The 27,492-nt window shown below is 36.8% G+C and overlaps 2 protein-coding genes across 5 annotated transcripts in view; one reads left to right on the top strand and one right to left on the bottom strand.

Annotated features, from left to right (window-relative positions):
* The window catches only part of LOC124155891, a 124,594-nt gene extending 123,018 nt beyond the window's left edge, over positions 1 to 1,576 (top strand). For both annotated transcript variants that reach the window (XM_046530062.1, XM_046530061.1), the window contains one exon: positions 1,112 to 1,576. The gene's annotated coding sequence lies outside the window, so the exon portion shown is untranslated. The remainder of the gene's footprint in view (positions 1 to 1,111) is intronic.
* LOC124155889 (protein SERAC1) lies at positions 1,574 to 27,293 on the bottom strand. 3 transcript variants are annotated; one of them, XM_046530058.1, is made up of 15 exons: positions 27,193 to 27,293; positions 26,388 to 26,580; positions 26,182 to 26,306; positions 25,774 to 25,935; positions 22,754 to 22,881; positions 18,750 to 18,851; positions 18,531 to 18,633; positions 15,961 to 16,101; positions 11,942 to 12,089; positions 6,976 to 7,434; positions 5,053 to 5,180; positions 4,008 to 4,166; positions 2,497 to 2,643; positions 2,347 to 2,413; positions 1,574 to 1,949 (listed from the first exon to the last, which is right to left on the bottom strand). In XM_046530058.1, exons 2-15 carry the CDS (start codon positions 26,420 to 26,422, stop codon positions 1,889 to 1,891), a joined length of 1,965 nt encoding a protein of 654 aa, XP_046386014.1. In that variant the 5' UTR covers positions 26,423 to 26,580; positions 27,193 to 27,293; the 3' UTR covers positions 1,574 to 1,888. The 3 variants fall into 3 exon arrangements, with proteins under 3 accessions (XP_046386014.1, XP_046386016.1, XP_046386015.1); XM_046530060.1 differs by lacking the exon at positions 27,193 to 27,293 and adding an exon at positions 26,821 to 27,015; XM_046530059.1 differs by lacking the exon at positions 27,193 to 27,293 and having other exon boundaries at positions 26,388 to 26,783.
* Positions 27,294 to 27,492: the final 199 nt, after the last annotated feature.

Raw genomic sequence — 27,492 nt, 5'->3', positions numbered from 1 at the left:
ACAATTTTAAGCGTACAATACGTATTCGTTAGTACGTTTTCAGTTGTTGTTCGTTATTCATAATGAATAACGTTTGATTGGGTAAAGTTATATTCTAAACATTAGCTTTTTAAACATGTTTAAACCAAAGGCATTACGCCCTAATAGGCACATATTTCCAAATCGGCGTTCCTAGGAATTTAAACACCCCGGTACGCAACGTATTAAGCGATGGGTTTGCTGCAAACAGCCACGCTCCCACATGGTCTATGGACATTAGCATTGAATCGTGATTGAACTTGTAGTTGGGTCTTTTGCCCATCACTTCCCAAGCCACCAATCATTCCCCTTCTCAGTGGCGTAGCCAGGGGGGTGGGTCCAGACCCTTCTCACCCCCCAAAATATAAAAACACAATTATTTTCCTTCATAAAAGAAAACAAAATAATGAAAAATCATGAATTACTTAACAAAATATTTCTTTAACAAATAAATTTTTTTTCGATCATGAAAAGTATTAAAATTAGTTAAATGGCTACCAACTTAGTAGCCTGTTTTTCAAAAATTTTCTCCCTGGTTTTGGACTCCCCCAAAATGAAATTCCTGACTATGCCACTGCCCCTACTATCACTTTCTCCCACCCTCCTCTTTTCTCACCCTTCCTCACCTTGCAATAAACTTTTAAAAAAGTGAAATTGGTGCAAAAATGCAGAAAAATCACGACAGAAAATAAGTAAAAATTACTAAGAACATAATCATGGATTATATCTGCATCTTTTGATTATGAGTTTGGGCCACTATATTATGAATGGCAGTCTGGTTAGTTCTGCTGGCCAGTGATTTCCAAATCAGACACTCAGTGATGATTTCTAACCCAAGGAAAACTGCAACAGGTGACACATAATGTTGAATCTTGTTTTTGGTTAAATACCTCAAAACATTCAGCTCATATAAGGGTTGCATATTAGTTGTCAGTCATAAAAAAACAATGTATTGCAGCCTATGCCATAGTGGTCAATGGGGCAGAAAAAATTATACTCAAAAGTAATTGTGTCTTACAGCCATTATGTGCACTTATTACTCATGACACAGCTGAAATACAATATGCACTACAATGTTTCATTTTACTTTCAGGTCACCTACATCTGTCCATTCCATGAAGATTGTAAAAATATTCATCAACGATTTTTGTTCAAAACGCTCATTTTGGAGGAGATGAAACCTAATTGACCAATTGATGCTTTTGTAGCATCAGCAACTCTACTGGTTGTGCAAACAGGTGAAATTATACACAATGCAGTGTACCAAAGAAGAATGAAGACCATGAACTTTCCCTATGGTCTTGTAAATGCTGTGATTGAAGTGCCAATGTTTCCACTGAAAAGAGAAACTATCTCTTCTGCAAAATGAAATGAAGCAGAATTGTTTATTTTCTGAAAAGGAGCTATTGCTGGTTTCCTCTAGTAATTTTAAGGGTAATCACACATATCAGTACTTATGGACAATATTTATGAACTCTTGAATTACAAATTGTTTGTGTAAGAAGAATTATTGTTCAGAGTTAATTTTGTAATAAAAATAAAATTTTCTCAGCAATGAGTTTTTAAAATTTTATTAGAAAATGTATAAAGTTAACATCAAACATTACCTGATTTCACATCCCTATCACAGAAATTTGTTCAAAATATGGCACATTTGTAATAAACAATAATTTATAAGGAAAAACACTAACAATTCCTTTTCTTGGGATTGCAACTAAAAAAACTAATGCATTCTACAATATACAGCAACTTTGAGAACTGATTCTAACAATATATGAGATGACATAAATGTAGATTATACACAATGCAGACGATTATAGAAATAAAGTGATGGGGGACGTAATTCCATAATATATATTTCCACAGCACATCAAGATGATTTCAAAGCATAATCAATAAAAGTGAGTAGCTTCTGGTATAAAAATGATCTCCTGAAAAAATAAGAGATTTCAATTAAAGATATAGTGATTTACATAAGATATATAAATTATACTCAACTACCACAACATGAAAAAGATAGAAAGGCAATGACAAAAACATTAATATTTGGGATAAATTAGCATCCATTCCATGCACACATGGCCTTATCCTCACTGTGTATGTCCATGCTCTTACCTATAACTTGAACAACCATGGCTTGCCCCCCCCACCCCTAGTTTTGATCCTGGGTATGCCCTTGCATACAAATTACAGCCAAGTTTGCACGAAACAATTTAATGTTTTGAACACTATCAAAATATAGACTTGCTAATCCTTTCATGCTTTAGTAAGGATGTTATGACAGGTTAGGGATTAATTAAGTAAAATGTGAATGGAAAAGATGGTTACCGGTTACTTGGTTTACATATTTCCAGATGATTCAATGGAACTTCATAGAATTCTCCAACTCCAGGATCTAGAAAGATAAAGAAGAAATGAAATAGTTCCAATGCCAAAAAAATGACACGCCCAAAAGTTAATTTTTAAAACTTGACTAACCTGCTGATTCAGCCGACACAAATCGGAGTGGAACTTTCAAGGAGGAGACAGCAGTGTTCTCTGACTCCACAAAACTCAGAACTTTTATGGGATGACTTTCCAAGCACTTAACAAAGCGCTCATGCAGAGTAAGTAATGTTGGTGAGTCTAAATGATTAAAAAGAATGTTAGAATAGCATAATTCAACAGTGCAATAAATCTCAAATTTAAAGCTTTGGAAATAAGTTTGAACCTTAATATGTAACAACAACAAACAGTCAGGGCATGAAAAAAAACACTTGAATTCATGTTCATTTATGGAGGCAAAGTTCTAGTTCTTTCAAAATTCAGTATAGGTAAATCACACAATACTGTCCAGATGGTTATTCAAATGAACGATCACTGTGTCCACAGTGTAGCAATTAAAAAATTGTCTATAATTTCCAGGTTTTCCACAGGAATTGCTTTATTCTCTAGGGTCCTATCCAGTCCAAAACATAAATATTTCTGGCAAAATATTGCCAGAGGGGTAGAAATTACTCCCCATTTAAGAAGCTGTCAAATCATTTTAATGCTGTGTGCAACATATTTAAATCATAGAAATTACCTACCCATGCAAGTAACCCCCACTAGATACTGCTCAATAAACATGCGACATATTCTATGAAACTTCAGCTCATATGTAAAAATGTAAGGAAAAAATAGTAATGAAATTATAACATTATCCAGATTGTGACAAATAATACTATGATGGACACTCTTCACATCCTGGAACAAAAGATCTAGCATGTCAGCAAAAGAGCTGGAATGATACTGCAATAACCTAGAACTGAATCCCAAAACATAAATGGTTCTGCTAACAAGTTTCCAAATACATGTGAGCTGTAGGTAAATGAGTATATAAGTGAAGAATATCAAGTAAGCCACCTGACAGTTAAGTCTCATAAGTGAACGTCAATGAAATAGAAGCTTCCATCATAATGATTAAGATCACTAAGAAAATTAGAACAAAACATATTCCATTCTATGCTTTTCCTAATTTTTTTCTCTTGTTGCGTCAGGAGAATTCAACACATGAGGTTGGTTTTTGCTGAATGCTACATATGTTAGGAACCAATTTTTCCAGCAGGCTCACCAAATTTACTGATATTTTCAGAAGAGCAAAATTCCTGGAGTACTCCAGGTTATCATAAGGATAAAAAGGGACTTCTTGGTATTCAACAAACATAACCAATACATGATAATAATGATGATTACTGTAGGTGAAATATTTTGGAGGCACAAAGAGTGATTACCTCATTAAAGAAATTGCACTGAAAACAAAGTATGTATTTGAATGGAATAAGTAGAAAGGAAATGGAGAAATCATGAAAACGGCTTCCTCTTCTATCATTGTGTACTGAGGGCATTGTACTCCATAACGTTGACTGATAAACAATTTTAACTTACGAAATAATCACATCAATCCACTAGCACAGAAAGTTAATAAATCAATAAAAATTTCACCTATAGCAAAAAAAATCAATACTTACTATGCCTCAAGTCGCTTACTTCATTGGTAGGCAGCAAGAGCAATTTGGTGGCTTGCTTAAAGTCCACAAGATGAGATCCGAAGTGAGGTACACTGAAGAATACAGCTCCTTTGGTATTTTCAGATAATCTTCTGAGCTCTTTGTTACCGCTTTCAAAAGCTGCACAATGAAAATAGTAAAAATTCAATGAGGACAACATGGTGTTCAACATACGCTAACTCATTTGATTTGCAAAATACATTTAAAAAAGATTTAAAGCCAAAAAGAATCATCAGTAAAAAAAACCTAGGTTATTCAGATATGAACGAAGAGATTCTTAGCCCTAAACCTGTTTATGCCATTGTTAACCAAATTTGGCAAGCATCCATTATCTGCAGATCTAGTGATTCATTCAGGCTTTAGATACTTATTATTCCCTGTTCTTCATATCCCATGAATTTCCTCTTGAGATTTATTTACACTACACACTTCTTTAATGGCTACAGGGTACATACTTTTCGAAAATAGATGAAGGATGCTCATTGTTTTCAATGACAATGACAGATAAAAATGTTCACATATTATTGCTCTTGTACCTTTACAATCATACTCTACCCAGAATAATGACATCTTTTGTCCTGCTTAACAATAAAAACCATACAGCTAGAAGGCTAAGCACCAAAAGCTTAACCTTGGTAAAAAATGTTGAAAATGAACACTTTTGCAACACATAGTATGCAAAGAGAATGTGCTAGATGGCATTCCATCAGTCTTTTTTTTAAATTCAAGCAAAAAAATTGAGATTTTCATCACAGTGTGAGATAAAATTGAATGAGTGTATACCATTAAAAAAATGAAAAGTGATGAATGTCAAGCCCATAGTTTTAAATAATTTGAATAAATTGGAAATTCTTTTCTTTCTTCAGTGGGTAACTTTTACATTTATAGAAGTGATTGAGAGAAAAAATAATGATACGGAAAGTAACATTTCTTATAAATTCCAACATTTTAATGACAATAATTCCTTTCTGGATGCACTTGCAAAAATTAATTTTAAAAAACTTGCCTCTGACTAAAATATTTTTCACAATCAATCCTCCCATGGAGTGAGCCACCCAGATAATTGGTCTTTTTCCTAATCCAGCCTGCAATAATTTTTGAATCAGCTCCTCACTGCGATCCTCCAGGTTTTTACTGGAAAGTAAAATATTTCACTGAGAAGAAGTAAATTTGCATTAGGATTTTCTCCTTAATGCACAAAATAAATAAACAAGATTATTCGGCTTCAGAATGACTGACCAAAGAACCACAGGAACATAGAAATCAAACGTTGATCAATCCAATACTCCACTCCTAAACAAATTTTTTTAAGGATTAGCATTAATGAATCTTCGCAATCAGACTTTATCCTGGATACCATTTCATTTTCCAGAGAAGCTTTTGTCATAATGAGGCATCTTCCTTTAAGGTAGATTATATAAAGATTCTAATTGCATTAAATTTTTTTGATTGAATGGAATTGATAGCAGATGAAATTTCCCAATGAGAATATTTACGACATAATTAGAAAGGAATTGAAATATCTTCCACGAGACGTAAGTGTATGCTCAGGAATCCAGGCTAGAAATATGATTCTTATTTCTGATTGCATACAGTACACTCCCAATTATCCGGGCTAATGATGGGGAGGGTCGGCACGAATAATCGGAAAACACGGATAACCCAAACTTTCACTAAAATGTCTTGCAATGTTCATGATTTACCTAAAGCAAACAATGTATTATTATTTATGCAGTTATTCTGTTATTATAAAGTGCTTCCCAGACTCAATGAGATCTTTCTTTGCCAGTTCACTATCTTTTTAGCGGTGATAACATGACTGTAATCTTATTAATAATGCTCCAAGTAAGGCCTGGTTTCAAAAACCACACATCTGTGGTTGCGTGATCATGGATACAGAAAGGTGGTTTGAACGAATGCTTCAAAACCACTGCTCGACGTCGGAAACTACACTGTCAGGCACCACGCCATGGTGTCGCGTCTCGAACAAGTTGCCTTGGTTGCAACTGACGCGGGACGTGTATCCGTGATCACAGAGCACACTCGCACACTGCGAAGCTGGGAAAACAGAAACACGGTACTCCCATGAATACAACTAGCGCAATCGCTTCCGATTTACGAAGGGGATTCTAATGGAAGTAATAAACCCAGTGTATCCTAGCATTAATGCAGTAATGCCAATGATTTTGCGTCCAATTTTATTTTTATAATAAAGATCGCGGAAAAAATTGAGCGAGAGTGAAAATCATGCCCGGATAATCCACAACCCGGATAAACCGCAGCCGGATAATCGGGAGTCTGCTGTAATAGGGTAGTTTCCTTCATCAAAGAAAACGAAAGGCATTGATTGCGATTCGTAGCCAACCATTAGTGTATTCATAATATACAAATTATTTGGTTTTTGAAATACCGGTTTAGACGAATGGCAAGGGTCAATTTTTATCCTCATTTGAAAAAGGCCAGATTGGCGCCCACGCGATGCCACTCCACGTGACGTCACAGAGACCTAGTTTCTATACGAGTAGATAGGAGTTTTACATCCTGCGTCGTATCAGTGCTCAAGCCTCCCCCCAAGGTCACCTCACAAGGAGGGAGGGGGAACCAGAAATGCATCACATGGACTTTTTCCCATCATTCCTACTTACCCGTCGCGTTTTCGCGTGCTTGAAATTTTCCACTTTTCATTAAATCGCAAATAATAGATATCGTCATTTAAAAATCTAAAAGCGTGAAATACATACTCCAGGAGTAATAGTCTTTCGATTTTGGCAATAAAAAAATAATAGGAAACCACCCTATTGATTGCAAACTTAGCAAAATATAAGACCATTCATAAAGAAATTAAACACTTCAGATGCACATAAATTTCCATTTAGCCATTTCCATTACAATGCAAAGGCAAAATCAAGGTACCTGCAGAAATACTTACGGGAGTGATTCTTCCGGACAAACTGGCACCCACAATGAGACATGAGTGTCATAGTTTAGTCCAATGACTCTCAAGCATGGTAGGTCTTTTGCAAGCCAGCCTACAGGCCAACATTCTGTGACATCTCTTATCGGACAGAACAGCTTTGATTCCTCAAAGCAAGACGACAGATAGCGGCTACTTTTATTAGACAGCCTCTTGCTCCTGACAGGACAGTCGCAAAGTGAAACAGGGCTCTTTTTCTGGGACGACCCAAAACTCATGAATTCTTTCAGAAAGCCTAATGCTCCAACCTCTTGTCTGGAATTCTCTCCATTAAGTTCTTCCAGTAATCTTTCATCAACGGGTTCAATCTTGACTTGATCACGATTCCTCCAGGTCCAGAAAACACCACCAAGTAAGCCATGTACAAATACCACATCGGCATTTGGATGACATGAAATTTTGTCACTAAGACTCCTACAAAGGAATAAAGAATTACCATCAGCCACCAACCCTTTCGGCAGGATTCACCCAAATAATGCAAACAGAAAATGCCATTTTAAAAAAGCCAAATGAAAGAGTGCCTTCCTGCATGAGGGTGCAACCCCATTATCCATTTGACAAATCTAATATAAAATGCAGTTTCTGAACTTCTCTTAAATTTTTGGTGTAACTTTTACTCAGTCTGAATTGGGTAGTATAGAATGAAAGAAGGGAAGCGACTGAAAGCCATAACTATGATGTATCACTAGGAGGAAGAGAAAACTTGTTGGAAGGAATGGATACATCATTAACTCAATCCTCAAGGAGGAAAACTAATGCAATTTTCACATCATGACTCCCAAAAAAACGCTTAATTTAAAGAAGAACTTTTTATAATTGGTCATTATGAATAAATCAATGGACGAGGTCCATACTTCAGCTGAATAAATTGGCATTGGCCCAAAATTTAAACATTAAAAGGCATACATATTTTTAAAGCATATAAATTGACAAGATTTTGACTCACAACTCAAGTATCAGTAAATATCCTTTAAAAAAATGAGTGAAAATGAGGAAATGAAGCAAACTGAAGGAAAAAATCAAGACATCAGCAAACACATTTTTTTTCAAATAGTTTTCGCACAACAACCACACAATCAATTGAACAGAATGAATCAATTAATCCATTGCTGCCAACAATTGACCTGAGTGAAAAAATACAAATTTTTAAGAGGTATACCAATAAGCCAACTAGACAAATTCATTAAAAGGACATACATAATTACATTTAAGGTCATAAGCAAAATCACTTGGATTGTAAACAACAATATTCTCTTACTTCCTGACACCTTGCAGGAATGCAGAAAATTTCCATCCAGGCAGTCTTTCTTACATGAAAATTTTGAGAAAACATTCAGAAAATTCTTGAAATATACATTAAGATATCCTAAAGTGGTAATTCGTATAGACAGCTAATGTTCTCAAATGCTGGCTGTGGTTTGGGCACATACTCTTAAGTCTAATACATATTACATATTTTACAACTTTTCAAGTGAATGGTAGAAACGTTAAGCTTAATTTGAGGATAGTAATAATTCAATAACTAAGCTACCAAGGGAATTTTATAATTCTAGAACCATATTTTAATTTTAGAATTCTACAATTCTAAAATAAACAAATCAAGACTAAAATCTCATGCTGATGTGTAAATATGTATCTTTCCAACAAATTAAAATTAAACAGTGCAAAAACTCAGTCTATGCTGTTTAACCCGAATCATTCCAAAGATTTTGGAACATTGACACTGAACAACCATACACTGAGTCTAACTAAAACTTGTAAATTCTTAGGGCTACAAATTGAAAATACTGGGAACTGGTCCTTCCATGTAAAAGACTTGTGTTCGAAATTGTCCCGAGTACTGTATAGTGTGAGGTTCCTAAAAGCATCCTTACCTCACAAGGCGATGATGTCAGTTTACCATTGCAACTTTATAAGTAGAGTGACTTATGGTATTGTATTCTGGGGATCAACTGTAACGCTATTAGATACAATTTTCAAGATGCAAAAAAAGATTATAAGATGTATAATGAGTAAGCCTTATACTTATTCTTGTAAACCCTTATTCAAAGAACTGAATTTGTTAACAGTGCCTTGTATATATATACACCAACTATGTTTACTGATAAAAGAGAATATTAATGATTTACCAATTAATAATGATGTACATGAGCACCTAACTAGGTCTCATCGCCACATCCATGTTACCCTCCATAAAAAACGTATAACAGCAAAAAGTCCCATTGCAATGGGATCAAAAATATTTAATTTCCTTCCCAAAAGTATTAATTTGATTAATTCTAATAGGGAATTTAAATCTTCTTTAAAGAAATTTTTAATTAATAAGTGCTACTACAGTGTAAATGAATTTTTAAATGACAAATGAACTCTAACCATTTTTACATTTTTAAGTGTTATGTTGATTACTTTGACGTGTCTTATATCTATGTTGTATTCATAAGATCCTTGGACAAATAAAAAATTTATTATTATTATTATTATGTATAACTTATTGTGTCTCTAAAAGATGGAAGAAATACAAATATGGCCTGGGATTAATACAGCTGAAAACAAGGACGATTCAAGCTACAAGGAGCAAGCATTCAAAATGAAGAAATGACTTTTACATCATTTATTTTGGTTTTGATGGCTGGAAAGTAGAGACGGGTCGGTTCGGCTTCCTGGTTCTCGGTACCGCCAGTTCTTGGCCTGGCAAAGAATGATCTCATTGAGTTCGGGAAGCACTCTAAAATAACAGAATAACTGCATAAATAATAATATATTGTTTATTTTAGTTCTTGGCTACGGAACTGGTATCAAGAACCGATCGCATAAAGTCGGTACTTAAGAACCGGCTCGGTAAGGTGGCGAGGATTTGAATTTGGTGCCCTAAGCAAAATGGTTTGCAGCGTATTCAAAGCCAAAAAGTGAAAAAAGAATTAAAAAACGCATATATTACATTCTGATTGCATGGCATCCACGTTTTTTTCTTTGGAGAGTTGCTCGCTAACACGCATATTTAAGGATTCGACAGTTTGTCGTTCTCGCCAACATTAAAACATTTTCGTAGCCGCAGGCAATTTCAAACGAGCCAACTTTTTGCCGGCCACCGTCCATGGCATGGTGCCGTTCTTTCAACTTACCACGGTTCTCTATGTCAAACGAGTTGATTCGCACCATTGATGGCCCGCCACCCATTTCAATCCGGCCCGGCCATGCGATGTCTCCGGCGTGAAATAAATACAATGCTACATTGAGGCCACTTTCAGACGATACGACTTTTTCCCCGGCCGCTATACACGTGAAATTCAGGCAGCTTCAGATGAGATGGCTCTCTGCAACGCTGTATGCCATGCCATGAACGGCAGCCGGCAGAAAATCGTTTCGTCTGAAAGTGATCTTACAATTGAATTACGTACACATACAGTAATTCTTCGACAAATGAGCATGATGCATTCTGAGAGCTCATTCGTACGTTGATGAACCTATGCAAGGCAGCAAAAAATATGGCTATCCTGCAGAATGCAACACTGCATTACAATTTTGTGTTAACTCACAGCCACTCAGTTTATCCATGGTGTCACTCTACCGGCTTGTTGAGCAGTTTATTGTTGAGGTTATAAATCCTGTGACAGTGAAGCATCAGGATAAGTTGTCAATTGAAGCAACAATTTAAGCTACATCACAGAATACAGTTAATATACAGTGGGACCTCGTTAAAGCGAGTACGGGCTATAGCGAGACCCCCGCTATTACGAGAGATAGCCGATGCACCGTCAATTGATCCTATAATAAGCAAGTTAAAAATTTCGTTTTTACGAGGCCCTTTTGGTGTTGGCTCTCGCCATAGCGAGGGTTTCACCGCCGGAAAAACTTACACCAAGACTCCTTAATCTCTGTAATTGCTAGCGATCTCTTAGAAATGAAGTTAATGGAGTGCTCAGTCTCAAATTTATGTGGTAAACTGTCGTTCGATAAATAAGTAGTTAATTTTGGTGAAAATATTGTGGCATTAGTATTCGCGAATGCTTGATCTTCTTTTGTTCTTCGGGCGGCAGAAAGCAGTCGCCAGCATACCCGCACGTCCATGAGTTGCATGAATAGAAAGCATTTGATGGAACACACCATAGCCAAAAAAACACCAAACACGTCTACGCAAGAAAATAAAAATAAAGGAGTAATATGAGGTATATTGGCTATTATTTGCACCACCTCCGGTAAAGCGACAATTCGCTATAGCGAGTGTTTATTGGTGCACCGTGGGGTGTCGTTTTATCGAGGTTCCACTGTATGTATTTTGAACAGACTCACAAGTTACAACAAATTAACGGATGATATCGCCAGAAGTTGGGGTAGTTTCACTATTGATCCTGCTGCTATACTAACTATCTATGCAGTATGTTAACTGTGCTTTAAACATATTTTGCGTGGCTCTTCAAAATCAACCTCGATTACTACTATTATTATTTAACGCCTATTCAGCACTGCAGGCAATATTTCTGCCAATATAGGATAGATATGGGTAAAATGTTGAATTTTTGAAATTAAAATCTGGAGAAAAAGCCAGTGACTGCCTAATGTAATGTGACATTTTGGTTGATCATGCATTCTTTAACATATTATTTAAAACTTTTACTTGGCATTTAAAATTACGGAGACGATCTTAAGTTTTTTTACAGACTTTTCTGCTAATTTACATCTTGAGTGAAATTATTTTCATTCACTTCTAGTGGTTGTTCATTTAAATTTATTATTAATTCAGATAATAAGAGTTCATCCTTGGAGTATCGAGAACCGAGAGGGGAAAACCGCACTGGTACTGAGAACCAAAAAATTTTAGGAACCGACTCATCCGAAAGACTACTTTCCCTTTTCGCATACAGCATTAATCAATGCATTGTGTTTATTATATGCGTAGTGAGGGAATTAAAATTAAAATTACCGAAATAAGGGATGAAGAAGGTACACTCCACCCCTGTATGAGTACAGATTTAGTTCATCCTCATCCATATTGGCCAGAGCTTTACCTGCACAAGACTTAATCAATAAGCTAGAGGAAGATAGCAAGTCTGCAAGAGCTCCTATCCAACCTGAAAAGTACATGTAAAGAAGTAATTACCAGTCTGTTAACACAAAACCATATCATCCTCATAAAAAACCATGGTCCTTATATACTGGTTGCTAATCTCCCGACATATTCCGGCTTGGGAGTGTTGCCTGAGATTCTGCTTGCACCCCTCAAACGCCTCCCCTCAAACACAACTATGGGCACAGTGCGCTGTCACTAGGGGAAATATGGAACAAACTGCGCTGTCGAAAGCATATACCGCCGCCGACAGTGCAGTTAGTTCCATATTTCCCCTAGTGACAGCGCACTGTGCCCATAGTTGTGTTTGAGGGGAGGCGTGTGAGGGGTTTGAGGGGTGAAAGCAGAATCTCAGGCAACACTCCCGAGCCGGAGATTAGTAACCAGTATATAAGGGCCATGTAAAAAACCTTAGCATAGAGGAGCCATACAAACTTTTTCATACAAAGATAGCCATTATAATTAGTTAGTGACAGTGTCTCACAGCTTCACAACACATGCGGACTTATTGCCAAAGGGCCTCAGGTGGCAAAGTGGTCAAAGGGCAAAAAAAAAAGAGTATGAAGCAGCAAAGTATGAGGAGTTTGAGTTAAAATGTGAAAACGAAACTGAAAATGGAGTGGGATGAGGCCCCCATTCCTGTCGTATCTTGATAATTACAACATTGGAGTGTTGAAGATTGTGAGAAGAAAAGCAGACCACAGTAGGTGTCTTGCATGTCCTTTCACTTTACACATGTACTTGAAGGGTGTGAGGAAAATGGAAGGTGCTGAAAAAGCTCAAGGCTTACTGAGGTGGGGATTTCCACTGGCCCACCCCGGCCAGTCCGCCCCTACTTGACAGCACTTGCTTTATGAGATCTCCCAGTCACTCATAAGTCAGATCCTCCAATACAAAGTGCCTGTTAAAATTTCTAGCACGCATAAATAATAGTACCAGAAGATACTGCTGTTATGTGATGATATTAATTACATGTTGAATAAAGAATGTTGCAGAAAATAAAATATCATCATAAACATAATATACTACTACATACAAAGTTCAGCTACATTTAGTTTAATAAAAATTAACACCAGGATGATGCAGCCTTTAAGCAGCTGAAATTTCCAGTTTGACAAATAGATCAGACCAACAGTCAATCACACTAATATTAAAAAGAAGGATAATTCATTAACTTTGGTCCTATCATGCATTTTCTGGCCCTTTTATCTGGCCTTAAATCACACATATTACATCCTTAAAATTCCATGCAGGTTAAATAAAAGTTTGTCTTTAAAATTTGAAAAAAATGTAGAGGATATTTCCTTTCAAGAGACATTTGCATTGCCATGGGACTTATGCATGGGATAGATACTCAAATGTGTCTGTTCATGAGACTTCCAGGGACACAATAAGAAAAAAATGTCCATTTACATGCCAGCACAGAGTTCATTGTTCCCTGAGGATATGAATTGTACGACAAAGGACATAACACAAACAAAAGCAAGGTACAGTTGAACCTCAATCACCAATAGTTTGATTAATATATCCATGGGCAGATTTTAGGGGGGCATGTGCACCCCCCACACACTTAAAAAATAGACAAGACTTTTAATATGGTTATCATTACGTTCATTTTGTTTGGAGTTTTATGGAGCCATAATCATTTTTAATTCTTAAACCACCGAATACAGCTCATATTGGCCATTTTATATCGGGGTATTCAACAAGTTTAACAATTAAACGTACACAAACAACCATGCCCTGGACAGGGGAAATCCACCCAGGCGGGACTCGAACCCGCGACCTCTTGTTTGGCAGGCGAGGACGTTACCACGCCGCCACCGAGGCCGAGGCCGACATTTAAGCCATGAGTTTCAGTCAAGTAGACAGATTTGCTGTTCATTGGCTATTTGCTAGTTAGCGCTTGAAAAAAGCATCACCCATGTGGGAAAGGGGAGCTGTCATTAATATATATGTACCTTATTAATATTTTCATATCAATATCTTTGATATAAAAATAAAGAGAATCTTTACGACAGTAATTATTGCATGCTGTTTTTAATCTCAAAAGAAGAACAAAGAATATGAGAAGAACGTTCATCAGTCAAACCCTAATGCCCCCTCCTCCACACCAGAAAAAAATTCTGGATCCACCCTTGAATATATCTTAGGATGATCTGCAAATAACTTCTATGACCAGTTTCCCTGACACTTCCATAGCCTTCACATTTATCCACACATCTAACCTCCTCAATTCCACCCTTCCTTCTCTTCCTCACCTCAAAAAAACTATGTAGTTTTGTACTTTGAACTGCAAATAAAAAAGTAAGAGGCAATTTTCTACATAAAATTCAATTTAAATCAATGGCCTGTTTCAACACAATTTGCATTATCTTAGGGTGATTTCTTCAAAAATTTAAATTATATATGTATGTATGCACTATGGAGGGGAAACAAGTAAAAGGGTGTTTTCATTACATTGTGTTCATTTCGAACCCTTTACCAAAATTTCCACCCAGGGGCATATTCAGCATCAAATTTGGGTGGGGGTGTGTCATGATCTGAGTCTGGTGAGTATGGAATACTCTGAGTCTGGTGAGAAGGGCGTTCTCCCGTGTAAAAGTTTTTGTAGGGAGTGCTACGCTCGACAATAATTACAACTCAAATTTCTCTCACAAATATGACTTGCAGCCATGCATTTGCAGAAACACCAGTGGTGGATTTAGAGGGAGATGACCCCCTACAAATTTTATCAAAAATGTATAATTTTTATTAGTTTAATAATTGATGTAAAATGTTGAGGGCTACACTAAAAAAAATAAAGTAAATAATTATATTTAATTTAATAAAAAAATTCCAATCGTAATGCTGGCTTTCATTTGAGCAATACATATTTGGACACCTGCAATCAATTGCATAAAAAACATAAAGAAATTACATAAAGAACTTCAAAAGACCATCAGCCGATCGACAATACCTGAGCCCAGGGGCGGATCCAGGATTTCTTTCTGGGGGGGGACACGCAGGGGGCACGTGCCCCTCCCCTAGATCTGCCTATGCCTGAGCCTTATTGCTGGACGTGCCAAATGGTCAATTTGGTTCAGAGCAAATTTGAAGATTCAGACAGTTACAGGCATGAGAATGGAGGACAAGTCGTTTTCTGAAATGCTGGCCAACACAACTGAATTAACCTAGTGTAGAGGCTGGGAAGAATTCTTGGATAAAATTGAAGTACGAATTTGTGGAAAATTTCCATTCACCATTTATTTAACAACATGTTAGAATTCCACTGTATAAAGCCCAAACCAACTCTTTACCACCATGAATGCATTACTTTTCTCTTTTGATGATGCACCTGGGCTTCTCTCTCTCTCCACTAAAATGCATAACACACCACTCAAGGGCCATTGTGCATCTAGAGGGTCATGCATAATTTAAATTGAAATTTGATTTATAGAATCCGAATCTACATGTAAACAGTTGCAGAATTTTTTTGACTTTGTAGCTCAAAATAATCAAGCAATAATGAGCGTACAGTACCCAAAAGTAACTGGAATAGCACTACAGTTGGCAGAGTTTTGCATTATTTCCTCTAGGTGAGCTTATCTCATCTTTCCCAGGTCCCTACGATTACTAGCCCAAAGCCCTCAGCAACCGCACTCCGTGATTAATCCTAAAATTAATTTTTCAAATACCCATGACCATGCAAGAGTACGATCCATTTCATTTGCACGAGGAAACTTCAAGGCTATGGGCATACAGCATAGGAAGTGTTTACCAGCTTATTTAATTAACAATTCATCATACAAATTTATTACATGGAAAAAAACCTCTCTGCATTGAAGAGGAGACTGCAAACAAGTTTACCGAGAGGCATACATGTAAATTCATACCTGATGACAGCATCTGCTTGCGATAACTTGGCTCAGATATATTAGATATTATTTTTCCTAACAAGCCAACAATATGGTTAGAGTCTGAATAGTGATAATAAATGTCCATCAGTAACTTCAATCCACCCATTCGGACAATTTCTGAAAAGCAAAATAAAGGAGTGAAGGCAGCTATTAATTCATTTAAACGAAAGACTTCACACTGTAGAAAACGTTGAAATTTATATGCACATATACAAGTACTCCCTGGAGACAGACAAGGTGGGCATGCTTCAAATGTTAAGCGAATTCATTTTATACATGACTATGCAACAGTATACACTTGACAAATTCTCAGAAAAAATACAACTATGAACAATAAAAGGGACTCATTTTACAGTTTTATGCTCAAAATCTACAGAAGTATAACTGATTAAATTATTCAATTTATCAATGATTTACTGAACTCTGGCTCTATGAATAAAAATTGACTGTATACAGGCAAGTAAAATCACAGATGAAATAACAAATTTAAAAAAAACTTAAGCATGCATATGCTTGAAAGTCATTTGGTAAGTTCAAGATTAAAATCTAGTGAAGGATATCTTTTGTTTAGATTGAAACCGTGATCATTTTCACACCTCCCCAATATTGATCCCAACATACCTTCAAACAACCTTGGAGGTTCTCAAAAGCATATTATATGATTGTTCATTATCGTCAGAATTTATTTAATGACTAAATAGTCATGTATGAATATAGTATGAATATTCATCAATCATTAGTAAGTACTTACACAAGATAACCCAGAGTATAGAGGGAAAGCTTCATTTTAAATTATAAATAGAAACTAAATAATGTACCACTGTCAGAGTAGAGATAACAATCATTATCATCATCACAGATCAACGACAAATAAAATTTCACATAATAATGATGATATATGCACTACACGCCCACCAAAAAAAATGTTGCCAAATTCAAGGTCTGCTGATGATCCATTTTAGGCAGAAATATTGATCATGTAACAATCACCAGCAGCACATTAACTAAAAAATTAACAAATACACAGATGGCGTGAATGCAAATGCAGCACTGAAAGGGCTATCTCTCTTTATGATGTCACCTATCATTAGCAAAATTCAGGGCTGGCTAAAGGTTGTGAGTGGGAAAATGGAGAGAGCAGGATGGCAGGGAAGCGAAGAAGTGTCTGATTTTTTGCCAGATTAATTTTAGTTAATACATACTTTGGTTACCAGACATCCAATCACACACTTAAGGTGAATTTGTTGTCATGGCACACAGACCAATTACTGCTCTTCGAATACATGCATGCAGATAAATGCGGGGACTAAGATCTGCACGTACCTGACCTTGAAACATAATTGACATATTGATTTTTCTTTAGATCTGTCGATCGCAGTTCTACAATAAGGTTTGAGAGATTTTTAAGGTTTTATAACAAAATGCATGGCTGATTCATAGTTTTAAGGATTTCACAATAGGGTGGTTTCCTATTATTTTTTTATTGCCTAAATCGAAAGATTATTACTCCTGGAGTACGTATTTCACGCTTTTAGATTTTTAAATGACAATACCTATTTTTCGCAATTAAATGAAAAGTGAAAAATTTCAAGCCCGCGAAAACGCTACGCGTAAGTAGGAATGATGGGAAAAAGTCCGTGCGACGCATTTCTGGTTCCCCCTCCCGCCTTGTGAGGTGACCTTGATCGAGGCTCTGAGCGCTGATAGGACGCAGGATGCTAGCGGGTAGCTGAGTACCTTGCTGGCTGGTAGCGCTTGACTTAAAAAAGGTTTATTAATACCTTATCAAACGAAGAAAACTATCCGACCTTAGCCAGTTTTAATAAGTGATTATTAAGACATGTTTCCCTGAGCTCTGTGCCTCATGCATGCATTGGTAACCTCAGACGATGTATAACTCCTATCCTCTCGTGTAGAAACTAGGTCCCTGTGACGTCACGTGGAGTGGAATCGCATGGGCGCCAATCTGGCCTTTTTCAAATGAGGATAAAATTTGGCCCTTGCCATTCGTCTAAACCGGTATTTCAAAAACCAAATAATTTGTGTATTATGAATACACTAATGGTGGGTAACGAATCGCAATCAATGCCTTTCGTTTTCTTTGATGAAGGAAACTACCCTGTTGAGTGGGGGCCCTGTCAAAACATTCCTAGATCCCTTACAAATGGGGGAGAAATAAGCAGAAAAGCCTAAAAAGGAATATTGCCGCAAAGCCAAAAAAGTCTCAGGGTGTCACTTATTTACACTTTCTTTTTTCAAAATCCTCTTTGTAGGCATTTTGTCTATCAACACTACAAGGAACATGTGAGGGTCTTACATTAAAATTATGGAAGCTGATCACAAGTAAGAAAACTGCCACGGCTAACATGTTACAATATTACAGTAATTTTCCTTTAATTAAAAAAAAACAACATCCATCATACAGAGACGAGCAACAGAAGAATTCTTATTATGAAAGAATTATGAAAGAAATACAGATAAATAACTGAGCAACAACAGATATTTTATGCATAGTTACCACATAGACTCCACACTAAAAAACTCACCAGCAGAGTGATTAGGCAGGTTAGAATGGTGCAACAAGGATTTCAAGCATAGAGTCAGAAGATATTCTTGATTAATTCGACTAGAGTAATGAGCATGACGTTCCTGCAATCAATGAAAATGCAACTTAGGGTTTAATTAAGTAATTATTACGAATCTTGGTAACATGCATGGAAATATATGTCTTATGAGGCTAAAAATTAATGTTTTCATCTACAAACCTGCACTTCGGGTAGAATGTCAGTAACAAAGTAACGAACACACTCATGAGCCTCCTCAGTATCCAAGCGCTTAAGCATTTCATGACAGCAATCTACAAGGTCCTGAAAAAAATATGATGGAATTATTTTTTAAAAGTGGGCGAAAGTTACAAAATGTACGACTTTGTACATCCTACTGGCTATGGATAATCAAAGAACTAAGTTCCATGATGCAACTCCAACTCAACTATGTACAGTGGAATCTCGATAAAACGACACCCCACGGTGCACCAATAAACACTCGCTATAGCGAATTGTCGCTTTACCAGAGGTGGTTCAAATAATAGCCAATATACCTCATATTAATCCTTTATTTTTATTTTCTCGCTTAGACGTGTTTGGTGTTTTTTTGGCCATGGTGACTGCCATCAAATGCTTTCTATTCATGCAACTCATGCACGTGCGGGTATGCTGATGACTGCTTTCTGCCGCCCGAGGAACAAAAGAAGATCAAGCATTCGCGAATGCTAATGCCACAATATTTTCACCAAAATTAACTACTTATTTATCGAACAACAGTTTACACCATAAATTTGAGACTGAGCACTCCATTAACTTCATTTCTAACAGATCGCTAGCAATTACAGAGATTAAGGAGTCTTGGTGTAAGTTTTTCCAGCGGTGAAACCCTCGCTATGGCGAGAGCCAACACCAAAAGGGCCTCGTAAAAACGAAATTTTTAACATGCTTATTATAGGATCAATTGACGGTGCATCAGCTATCTCTCGTAATAGCGGGGGTCTCGCTATAGCCCGTACTCGCTTTAACGAGGTTCCACTGTACTACTTTTACCAGACTTCCTGAATTTATTTAATTTTATATTTATTGAAAATATAAAATACCATGGTGTGGCATAGATTAAAATTATTTACCAAACCAATCACTGATATTGCACCTTCCTTAAAATCTACCTACACATCTCTTTTAATTAATATTCACCCCAGTCAATAGATTCCAGTACCTGGGGGCCACAGGAGACCTTTCCCTGATACCAAAAGCTTCTGCTTAAGTTTGGTAATTAAGTTAAGTCTGAGTTAATTTTAAAATCCCCTGAATCATGCAGCTGATTTTTCGTCAACTATGAAACTTGACATTTTTCTAAATTAGTTTTTTTTTATAAATTAACGTATTGACCTACACTTAACCTTTTCCCTACGCAGGGTGTGATTTCACGGCCTGAATTTTCCGATACTGAAGGATGGAGGCCGGGTTTTCACGGCTTGAATTTTTCGAAGCAAAAGGCCAAAGGCCGTGTTTTCACGGTTTCGCGGTCAAGCATGCCAAGTGGGTCCCAACCGCCATTAGGGACCCTCGGCGCGAGAGGTCCGACCCTTTCTTATTGTCCACGTGGGGATTATCTCGGCCCATTCCGGCACTTAGTGACCCACTCAAGGAAGGTGCTCATGGTCACTTATTTGTTTATAAGGTGGAATAACTAAAAACGTAAATGTTGCATATTTTGAAAATCAATGCCAAGAATTACATTCTGGATGTTTTGCTGATCGGTAACAAATTTTAAACGGAACTCTAGCGTTCATATTAACGGAGGTTATCATCACCTAGAACAAATTTTGGAGAGGCTAAGGTTAGATGTTTAGTTGTTATTTTTTTAAATTACTAGCAAATTTATAGGAGCGATATTGTAATGATTTACATCTAAAGATATACGTTACTCTGTTTGCCACATTTTAAGTGTACATTTGCAGTGAAATTCGATAAAATATCCGATTTAACTACTATGTAAAAAAGCCCTCGTAATGTAATGAAATATGATTCTCTCAGTTCTTTGTCGTGAGCCGAAATTACAGCGACTATATTTAATAACCTCTCATCAACCTTTGAATACAAACGTATTAAAATTTAATTTCGCTATAAATACTAATTAATGCATATCCTAAAAATTCGTAAATTTAATGTACAAATAAGGAATGTTTTACGTAGACAAATGTTGTGAGAAGCATTCCATACCGTTTCAGGAAAGAGCACTGCTATACCCAGGTAATTACTCTCATACCTTGGTTCTCTGGTCAGGTTACATTTAGGTGGTCTGCCCTGCACACCTCACGGGCTTACTTCGGGACACATTAGCGCATTAATGTTTTCTTGGAAAAACTTATTACCCTCCAACTGGCACATCTAAGAGTAGATTGGTGCAAGTAGCCTCCCACTTAAATTTGTGGAAGAAAATATCCTCACTCTTCTCGGAATAACTCATTTTCTTTTCAAAAATTTCTTGACGTGTATTCAAATATAGCCGTTAACTCTCTGTTCGCATTCCGCTACCTATACAAGGGATGGTTTCTGTAGAACCCTGCTGTGCGATGCAGCCCATACCATGAATGGAAAGAGAACTGCTCTAACCAGGTAATTACTTTCATATCTTGGTTCTCTGGTCAGGATCCATGAAGGTGGTCTGCCCTGCACACCTCACGGACTTACTTCGGGACACATTAGTGCATTAACGTTTTCTTGGAAAAACTTATTACCCTCCAACTGGCACACCCAAGAGTATATTGGTGTAAGTATCCTCCTACAGAAATATGTATGTGGAAGATGATAACCTCACTCTTCTCGGAATAGCTCATTTTCTTTTCAAAACTTCCTTGGCGTGTATTCAAATTTAACCGTAAATGTTCTGTACGCATTCCCTTTCCTACTCCTGCAAGGATTGTCTTTCAAATGATGTTTCGGTGGAATTACATTTTTTCTTGGAATTATACAGCCAGGATTTTTTTCTTGAAGTGCCTTTCGATGGTTCCTTAGAGCTTTCGTTAGTTTTGCATACGTTCTCAACATGTTCAGAGTTACTTGGACGAGTGGAGCACTAGGCAAATTTGCTGGATGGGAATTTCCTTGCACTAGGAAAATTTCCAGGCTAATTACGGATCAATCGATCCTGGAAATACTCACCAGAAGTGATAATGAAGACGAGAATAGTGACTCTAGAAACAGTGTTTTGTATTTTTTCTTATTTCGTGCGTAATATGAATTTATATTTATCTAAGTGAAATTGCTGTATAAATATAATTTGGCAATTTCAAACAACAAATTTGTTTGATTCAAGTAGTTTTATGAGAATTTTTCGGGAAAATATTCTTCTAAAAAAATTCGAAATGTTTCACTCCCATGTTTTCAGAGAACTTGTGGAGAGCAGACGCGAATAAGGAGTGTGGTTTTGGGCATCATGGATAAAAAATATGTTAATATCATAAATCGTAAATACCTAGAAATATGCTAGGAACATTTAATGCAATAGTAACAATTAAAAAAAATTAAAATCGAACTAGTAACAATAAACTGACCGCAAAAGTACGCCGTGATGGGCTGCCTGCGGGAAAAGGGTCGAGGATTATATTTGCCCAGTTGCCGAGGAAAGGGTCCGGCACCCCGCTAGAAAAGGTCATTAAGTGGAGGGAGCGACTACCTGGACGATTCCTCGCCAAGAAACAACTCCGCACAGGGCGAAAAAGAAATGCTCAAAGCCTTCGTATAGCCAAAAGCAACTTCCCGTGAAGGAGCATGGCGCGAAAGGGTTAAATAACAAATCAATTTGGGGATAATAAACTGGTACAGGATAAAGTGTCCCACAAACTCATACATATATTATACAAATTATAATTAATAGTAGCCGGCATAACTTGGTGGAAATCCATAATCGCAGGAATAGAAGTATCAACAACTTTGCTATTTCCACATGGTAATTTATTGAGACCGACCATGGTTTCGTTACAGCATAACATTATCAAGGTGCATTCGTTATAGTACTTGTTACCACCACCTCGATAATGTTACACTGTAACGAAACCATGGTTAGTCTCAATAAATTACCATGTGGAAATAGCAAAGTTGTTGATCTTTCTATTCCTGCTATACAAATTATGCCACTCAACAAGGCTAAAAAAAAGGGAGCGACTTGACTATGTATCAATGAATTTCATAAATGCATTCATTAAGAAAATACTTGCCTCTTTCTTGGCTGGAGGTGGATAATTTGGTGGCTTCAGAAAGAGACGCAGATCCACGCCATTAGTTCTAGCAAGTCCAACAGCTGTCTTTGGATCACAAGCCTGAGCCAACTGACGATAATCAGATTCTGAAATAAAAATAAAAATTAAAAAAAATTAAAGATCCTCATGCAAATTCAGAAAGCAACAATTATTCAATCGTCTTTTTATTAGCAGAGAAAAAAGAAAGTATATTTTAACCTTTTCGCGCTGAGCTCCTTCGCGGGAAGTTGCTTTTGGCTATACGAAGGGTTTGAGATTTTCTTTTTCGCCCCGTACGGAGTTTTTTTTCGGCTTGGGACTGACCAGGTAGTCGCTTCCTCCCCTTAATGACCTTTCCTAGCGGGGTCCCTCGGCAACTGGGCAAATATAATCCTCGACCCTTTTCCCCGAAGGCAGCCCATCCCGGCGTACTTTTGCTGTCAGTTTATTGTTGCCAGTGCAATTTTAATTTTTTTAATTGTTACTGTTGCATTAAATGTCAGTTCATCAATGTATTTCTTTTATTTTGCAATGCTTGTAGAACTTTTAAACGAAGTTCTACGGTTATTTTTAGGGTTTTCAGCAAAACGGCACTATATCATAGCGAAATGAGCTTTTCCGAGAAGAGTGAGGTTATCATCTTCCACGTACATATATCAGTATGAGAATACTTACACCAATGAGAGTACTTTCAATATGAGAGTAATTACCTGGGTCGAGCAGTTCTTATTCCTGCAATGGTATGGAATGCTTCTCACAACATGTGTCTACGTAAAACATTCCCTATTGGTACATTAAATTTACGAATTTTTATGATATGCATTAATCAGTATTTATAGCGAAATTCGTTTATAATACCTTTGTATTCAAAGGTTGGTAAGAGGTTATTAAAAATAGCCGCTGTAATTTTGGCTCACGACAAAGAACTAAGAGAATCATATTTTATTACATTACGAGGGCTTTTTTCATAGAAGTTAAATCGGATATTCTATCGAATTTCACCGCAAATGTACACTTAGAATGTAGCTAACAGAGTAACGTATACTTTTAGATGTAAATCATTACAATATCGCTCCTATAAACTTGCAAGTAAGTTATAAAAATAACAATTAAACATCTAACCTTAGCGTCTCCAAAAATTGTTCTAGGTGATGATCAACTCCGTTAATATGAACGCTAGAATTCCGTTTAAAATTTTGAACCAATCAGCAGAACATACAGAATGTAATTACTCGCATTGATTTTCAATAAATGCAACATGAACGTTTTTAGTTATTTTACTTATAAACAAATAAGTGACCATGAGCACCTTCCTTGAGTGGGACACTGAGAGCCGGAATGGGCCGAGATAATCCCCACGCGGACAATAGGAAAGGGTCGAACCTCTCACGCTGACGGACCCTATTGGCGGTTGGGACCCACTTGGCATGCTTGACCGCAAAACCGTGAAAAAACGGCCTTTGGCCTTTTGCTTCGAAAAATTCCAGCCGTGAAAAGCCGGCCTTCCTTCTTTAGCATCAGAAAATTCAGGTCGTGAAATCACGCCCTGCGTAGGGAAGAGGTTAATGAACTATGTAACTGTTAGTTAGACATCAAAGAACAGCAAATTAATTGTAATAGAATGCTAATGATGGGGAGAGATGGCACGCATAATCGGAAAACATGGATAACCCAAACTTTCACTTAAATGTCTTGCATGTTCTTAATTTACCTAAAACAAACAATATATTATTATTTATGCAGGTATTGTTATTTTAGAGTGCTTACCGGACTCAATGAGAGCTTTCTTTGCCAGTTCACGATCTTTTTAGCAGCGATAACATGGTTCTACTCATATTATTAATGCTTCATTTAAGGCCTGGTTTCGAAAACCACACATCCGTGGCTGTGTGATCACAGATACAGAAAAGTGGTTCGGACGAATTCTTCAAAACCACTGCTCGACATAAAAAATTACACTGTCAGGCACCACACCACATAGTCGCGTCTCGCATAAGTTGCCCGGCTTGCAACTGCTGCGGGACGTGTATCCGTGATCAAGGAGCGCGGTCGTGCACTGCGAGGCTTCGAAAACAGTGCTACCGTGAATGCAGCTAGCACGTGATTGCTTCCGTTTTAAGGGGATCCTAATAGAAATAATGAGCCCAGTGAATCCTAGCATTATTGGAGTAATTCCGATGATTTTGCATCCTGTTTTATTTTTTTATATAGATCGCCGAAAAAATTGAGCGAGAGTGAAAATCATGCACGGATAATCCGCAACCCGGATAAACCGCAGCCGGATAATCCGGAGTCTGCTGCATATTATTGAGTACATGTTCTTTCATTATACAAGCCTTAATTGTTGATATCATATCTGGTGTTCTTCCCATAGATTTTTGTAATTTCCTCCTGTCATGCCATGTACCTTTTACTAGACCTTTACTAACAATGAAATCACTCAGCTTGTAAAATATTATGAGTTTTTATTATTAGTCTTAAATAGTGCAGTAAAATGTGCAATTCTATTAACACTTAGGTACTTAAATACATACTTGAAGGCCAATTATTACATACTCCAGTTTTGATTCTACTAAGATTGTAACCAACATTTTTATCATAAAATTGCAGAGGCCTAAACTAAATTTTTATAATTAATTAGGTCTTGTCTATTCAAATTTTACCTATCCGAGACTTGTTTAAAACACCAAATAAATACATGAGAAAATTAAAATTGAAAGAAATTACCATCAAATGCATTAAGGAATTTGCAGGGAAGGGGAACAGAGGACTACTCTCAGAGCTAGATTATCACCAATGGAATGGAATCCCTTGAGGATGGTATGGGTTGGCATAAAAGAGATGGGGAAAACTCTCAGGAACCCTCCAGGGCATGTTAAGTCTCAGGGCCCATTGTGCCTCATTGGCAATGTGGCACTGATTACAGTCCACTAACAGGTTACAGCCAGCACGACTAAATGATAATAAAAAAAGGGGTAGTAGATACTCTTCTCACCAACCTTCCAAGTTTTCCAGATGTGCTAATGAATGAACAGCTTTCAACCTTTGTTTTCTATTTCCATTTTGAGCAATGTCGAGAAGGCGCCATGCTAATGAACTTGGTACTGAATTCCACCACCAAACATACTGAGGTAGCCAAATGGCATCAAAATGGGCTCTGCCTGAATGAGGATAAAGCCAGAAGTCAGGTTGGGCCGTTTAATGACCAAAGCGTAAACTTAATAAATAAAAAAAATAAGGAATCGATCATACCGATGAGGTGTGATATATTTACGATAATTTAACCCAATGATAATTCATAGGAACAAGTGGATGGAAAGTGGGACAATGATCACGAAGAAAATCCGATATTGAACACATTGACCTAATTAACAACAAACGAAAGAAAAATTTGTAAAAATACTCACCACTAACTTTTGGTTGGTAATAAATGTACTCCGGCAATTTATCTTCGTGTTCAACGGCATTTGCTGGCAAAATGTTGTATAGATGCTGATAAGCATGGTGAATTTGATATGATGCCCAGCCAGCTCTGGTTGATACAATTGATAGAGGAAAAATTATTGATATCAACATAAATAGAAAACTGAATTACTTTTTTTTATCACCTTACCCTGCTAAGGCCAACAAAACACCAGCTTTCTTCATAACCAAGAAACATGAGATATGAGATTTATTACACAGTAAAATGACACATTTTGAAGCAGTTTTACGATTTCTACTACGACTTTGCTACATCATAATAATCCGACAAACATCGGGAATACACTTGCTGAATCGACAGCTTCCATTATTAAGTCGCTAGCCTGCAAAGAAAAAGGAGCTATATTGATACGAGCAAAACAAATGCAATAGCTTTCGTAACACCTTTAAAAGAACTTAAGGCTGTATTTAATTGAAACAGACTGAAACACAAGGCAATAAAACACTGAGCTGACATCCTCCCAATGTGGAAGTACTGCAGCCGCGAATTTCTGCAACAATTCAGAAAAGAAACAGATACTGAGAGATAAATATCACCTAACTAATCGTAAGTAGAGACACACCATTCCTATCACTTCACAAACTACAAGGGTTGGGAAGACGGGCCAAATGTTTTCGGAAGAGGCGCATGAGCATTATGAACCCTTACAGGCTTACAGTGAACGGAATCTTATGCATAATCAGTAATAGTCGTTTTCCAACCATTATATTAATCTCAAGTGAAAGTGAAATAAATGAATTAAAAAATAATAAAAACAGGCCACCATTTAAACAATACACAGGGAGCATCAGAAATTCATTTGCCAACATCTGCAGTGTAGCAGACAGCGTAACACGAACAATTTTAAGGTGATTACTAATTATTGAAAAATGAGATGGTAAAAACGAAATATAAAAATTCAGAAGTGATAGAAACAATTTTATAAATGACCTACCAATATCTACTGCAATTTTGCAGAGGAGTTACTTCGCATATCCTTTTTGAAATAATTTGATTATTTTCGCACGTGTATTGTTTCTAACTTCATGTCTTCGACGGGCAATTTTTTAAGCTGCATCTTGAGCTGGATATAAAAATACATTAGCAGTAATAGGAAAAATTAATATTTTTTCGATGCCTTGAATTTCTTGTAATGCATTAATACACAAATTAATTTTTAATTAATAGAAATGTACAGTTACGAAAGTAATTTAACATCATTTTCAGCGTGCGCATTCCTAGAAGCGCCTTCCAT

This window comes from Ischnura elegans, chromosome 3 (assembly GCF_921293095.1).
Source record: "Ischnura elegans chromosome 3, ioIscEleg1.1, whole genome shotgun sequence".
Taxonomy (NCBI): domain Eukaryota; kingdom Metazoa; phylum Arthropoda; class Insecta; order Odonata; family Coenagrionidae; genus Ischnura; species Ischnura elegans.
Note: the sequence above shows the minus strand (reverse complement) of the source record. Positions and strands in the feature narration are given on the sequence as shown.